Source organism: Notothenia coriiceps, unplaced genomic scaffold (genome assembly GCF_000735185.1).
Source record: "Notothenia coriiceps isolate Sejong01 unplaced genomic scaffold, NC01 NC01_scaffold00037244, whole genome shotgun sequence".
Lineage (NCBI taxonomy): Eukaryota > Metazoa > Chordata > Actinopteri > Perciformes > Nototheniidae > Notothenia > Notothenia coriiceps.
In genome coordinates, this window is record NW_011369945.1 from 20201947 (window position 1) to 20206844 (window position 4898).

Here is a 4898-nt window from a genome sequence, read left to right on the forward strand (position 1 = left end):
CTTATACCTTTGAACTAGGTAGTTATAAACAAATTATATATTATTGACATGACATTACATGTTAATTTATCACTGCGACAATAACTCATATTATCTTTGACCAAAGATGCTAAGGATAGCAGAAAATAAGCACTTGCAGCTGAACCAAACAAACATTTAAACTCAGAGAAACAATAGAAAGAAAACAACCAACATACGGGTAGAAGCTGATTCTCTTGTTGTGTGGTCTGGGTGTAGTTCCCCCGCGGTTTCTGCACACCTTCACGGCGCAGTAACGGGGCATATCTGCTGAGAAACTGCATGAAAACGCTTCACATAAACACGTTTGTTGCTAACGTTTTTCAAAACACAAACCAGTCCGTGAACAGCCACTTCCGGGATGTAGCACTCAGCGGATATGACGTTTATTCCGTTCTGTCATCAAGATAGTTACCATCTATGATTACAAAAGGTTGCATAACTGAATCAGAAACCCGTTATTACTCCCACAGCGGGGAAAATACAGTTTTACAGCAAAAGTTGAATAAGTAAAACAAAAAGTCATTAGATAATTAAAAAGTAAAGCACACATTAGTAATAAAATAAAAGTACACAAGCATGGCACAAAACACGAGTAGCAGAAGTTTAAGTAAACGTAGTGACATAAATAGCATTATTGTGAGCTTAAAAGTGTTGGGACATGTATAATTACGCCGCAGATAGTGTTTGTATTGCACATCGCAGGTTTATTGCACAAAATATGGAATAAATCAAATGTTACAAGAATGTGTAGGTACACTCATTACATATTTCATACAACAAAACATTTAGAAAGTAAACATATTAACAAAATATGTTTGGGTGTCATTACTTGATTAAAAATGAAAGAATATCACCACAAAGCAAAGCAGGAAGTACGAGCAGATGACCCTCCTCCTTCACTTGTTTTCTTTTCGGACTATCCCCATGTTCCACGTGCGCACTGTGTCCACCAATCACAGTGCACCGAGTCACTTTGTTGAGAAATGGACCAATGGCGTTGCGAGTCGTGGTGTTACGGCTCTGGAATGCGGCTCGTCAACAACCGCTAGCTTTGGTCGCGCATCAGCTGGAGCTGTCCGCGGTTTATAGAAGTATCCTCAGGCTGTTTGTCACCTCTTCTCCAGGTAATCCTTATTTTTCAAGTAAACTTGACCTATTACTAGTCCTGGGTAGTTTACCTGCAACTGAGCATAACTGTGGAGTATTATTAACAAGCGGTTTTATGTCAAAACTGGTTTACATTCCTGTGTTATTCCACAAAAACAGTTTCATGTTCTTGGGAAACAACGCCTTTCTGTTGAAACTAGCTATGTTTTATCGTCATAAAACATGTATTCAGGTTGTTATTTGAAGCTAGTATCTGAACATTAGAGTGTAAAAGTATGTTAAAACTGGGTGACATTACTGTGTTGTTTTACAAAAACAGTTTCATATTCTTGGGAACCCTAGCCTTTCTGTTGAAACTAGCTAGCAAAGTAATGTTATTACGTCATAAACGGTTATAGGTTGTGTAGGTTATGCTGCATGTGTGCTAAAAGGTTTTAACGTCTGGCCTGATGTAACATGTAAGTTTTAAATTGTTATGTGTGCCTTGTTAAAGCACTTTGAGCTGTACCTGGTGTATGAACAATGCTATAAAAATAAAGCTTATTATTAGTAGTGTTATTAAAACCTATATTCAGGTTGGCATAGGAAGCAAGTATGCGAACATTAGCGTTTTAAAGTGTTTCTGAAAGTCTTTCCAGTGTGTGAAATGTGGTTAACCGAGCTGTCAAACTGCTCTCTTCACAGAAAGGTGCCAGAAGCAGCAGTATGGCCACCGCGCAGTGTGTGTTGCTGCTAGCGGTGCACATCCTGCTCATCTCAGAGTTCATCCTGGCCAATGGGGACTACTACGAGATACTGGGGGTGCCGAAAGAAGCCACGGAACGCCAGATCAAGAAGGCCTTCCACAAGCTGGCCCTGAAGTACCATCCGGACAGAAACAGGGGCCCCAACGCAGAGGCCAAGTTCAGGGAGATAGCAGAGGGTAAGCCTCTGTGCCCTTACAGGACTATAGGAAACTACAAAACAGTCAAATTCAAAGTCAACTTTATTGACAATCTTTCAGTTTTTGTGTAGAGACGGAGAGATCAAAATACCGTTTCCCACAATCCCGAATACAATAAAAAAGATATATAAAGTAAACACATGTATACAAATATGTATATACATATATATATATACAATCAACAGACACATTTGTACATATGCACACATTAAGACATAAATAAAAGAACAACAATCAATATATACAAAATAACAGTCACTTCAATAACTTTGAGAAAATTATATCAATGTCATCAACGTTTTTCATATTTCAGGGGTTCTTCTAAAAGAATACCTTCTCTGAAATCCATGAGTCACTCTTAAAAGTGATAATAGCCTGTTATTGTTATTATCATGACGTGACATACTGTATGCTATCATGATGACAGCTGGGTGTTTTCTGGCACACCCTCTCTTCTTTAATGGGCCTTATTAAAGAAAATTAACTAACTAACTAACTAACTAACTAACTAACTAACTACAATAATTCTATTTAGGTGGCCTCAAAAGGAAAACATTGCTCTCATTATTTCCATAATGAATTTATCTCCTGATTATTTTTTAGATAAAATGTCAGAATAGGAGAATGTGCAAAGAAAAAAGAATGACTTAAGAACAATCTGTAAATTAAAAAAATAATAACATCGGAAAAAAATAATGTCGAAAATATGCAAACGACATAGTACATTATATAGAGTTAATTAATGTCACATCAGCAATTTGATTGAGTTGCTGAGTTGAATTAATATACCTATACCTAATTACAAATGTACCAACAACTCAATAAAATAACTATTATAACATTATTACGTTTAGTATGTGGGTAAAAAGAATGTCGAAAATGTGCAAAAAAACGGAATAGTATAGTATCAGAAAAAAGGAACAAATGGCCTTCCTGGTTTCCTAAATTCAAGGTCATGCTTTTAAATGTCTTGTTTTGTAATTCCAAAACCAAGAAGTATTCAGTTTAACATAAATATAATACAAACTAAATATATAAACAGATGAAAAAAGCTACATTTAGAGGCTCAAAATGTTGCTTTTTATGCATGAAAAACAATTGATTGATTACAATAGTTGGCATTTCTTCTTTCTGTTGATCAACTTATATTTTGCAGCAGTACTAGTTTTTAATAAATCTACCTCTATATTGATAAAAATTGAACTTAAAGGGTTAAAACGGTCTGAAACCTAATTAATGCGTGTTTGTCTCTCGCAGCATACGAGACGCTATCCGACGTCAAGAGGAGAAGAGAGTACGACCAGTTTGGCCACGGCCCGTCAACAGGGGGGGGGCATCAAGGAGGAGGAGGCGCCTACAACTTCAACCAGCACTACCAATCCTTCAACTTTGATGACATTTTCAAAGACTTTGACACTTTTGGTCAGCGACACCAACACCACTTCCACTCCCAAAACCAAGCCCACCAAAAGAGACACTTTGACAGCCACTTCCAGGCCCACCGGGAGGCTGCCAGCAGACAGAAGAGACAGGGGGGCTTCGGGGGGGGACTCTTTGATGACATGTTTGAGGACTTGGAGAAGATGTTCTCCTTTAACACGCACACTTCCAGGACTGACAGCAGGTTCCAGGGGAAGCAGCACTGCAGGACAGTGACTCAGCGCCGGGGCAACATGGTGACCACCTTCACCGACTGCTCCTGAGACCACCACCCCGACAGAGGACAGCCTCTCTTTTGTGGTTTTGAAATTGAATGCTAATTTATCACTTGGTTGAATAGAGAATGAGTTTGTGTGGCTTTGTATGTAATATCCTCTCAGAACAAATGACAAGCTGACCTGATGAAGGGCTGCCTCTAAGCAATAACTCGCTCATTATTGCTCCTCGCACAATCCATTATTTAGTTTTCCAGGTTCATTATGTTTATTGGTGGTACAATATATTAGACTCACTCAGGTATGGCCTAATGTTAATCTATTGCTTTTCTTTTTGAGAGCAATAAGGCAATAAGTTATTAAGCGCCACAGAAACATTAATTCTGCGGCTATTCAGGCCATACTATTACTGCTGTAAACTCAGCATAGTGTACTCTCAACTTCATGTTCTCTTAGTTTCCATGAATTATCTTAAACAACAAAATATTTTTGATGTATGGCACTTGCATCAAATATTTCTGTGAAAATGGAGCTTCACATCCTGAGTGGTGTGCCATTATCAACTGTTACCTCGTTTTAGGTTCTTCCTACAGAGATGCATCTACCTTCCCTTCAGTAGGAGAATGAACATCAGTCACATGACTAATGCTGGTAACTTAGCAACAGGAAGTGTGTGTCCTCTCTCAGCTGTGTTGCTGGGATGGTTCCACGCGCCTGGGCTCACTTACCGGTGAAGCTGAACGGTCTGAAAAGTTTCCTAAACTGATCATAACGTGCAATATTTAGCACCTTTGCTCTTCATGTTGCCTATCTGTCATAGACATGTCATTGTCTTATGTCCGCACTTTGTATATGCGAGTGTATGTGTGTGAGTGTGTGTGTTTGCCCACCGAGAGTGGCCTGAGTGTTGATTGGTTGCATAATGTTTGAAGAATGAATAAAAAAGTTTAAAAAGAAAATGTGTGTTTTGTAATCGGAGGGGAACAATTGGAGAACTGTGTTGGAAGTAAACAATTGGTGTGAATAATCAGAACATAAGATGAACTATTTCTGTTATATTACCATCCATCCATCTTATCCGTGGTCGGGTCTCGGAGGTAGCAGTTCCAGCAGAGCCCCAAACGTTCCTTTCCCTGGCCACATCAACCAGCTCTGACTGGGGGATCCCAAGG

General features: G+C 38.9%; 2 protein-coding genes across 2 annotated transcripts in view; one reads left to right on the plus strand and one right to left on the minus strand.

Moving 5' to 3' along the window:
* The window catches only part of LOC104964949 (THAP domain-containing protein 5), a 2682-nt gene extending 2316 nt beyond the window's left edge, over positions 1-366 (minus strand). The window contains exon 1 of the mRNA XM_010793864.1: positions 198-366. Coding sequence (XP_010792166.1) covers positions 198-283 — 86 coding nt within the window. The 5' untranslated portion in view covers positions 284-366. The remainder of the gene's footprint in view (positions 1-197) is intronic.
* A 672-nt stretch (positions 367-1038) lies between these two features.
* Positions 1039-4685, plus strand: LOC104964948 (dnaJ homolog subfamily B member 9-like). Its single transcript, XM_010793863.1, has 3 exons — positions 1039-1145; positions 1813-2050; positions 3329-4685. Exons 2-3 carry the CDS (start codon positions 1834-1836, stop codon positions 3772-3774), a joined length of 663 nt encoding a protein of 220 aa, XP_010792165.1. The 5' UTR covers positions 1039-1145; positions 1813-1833; the 3' UTR covers positions 3775-4685.
* Positions 4686-4898: the final 213 nt, after the last annotated feature.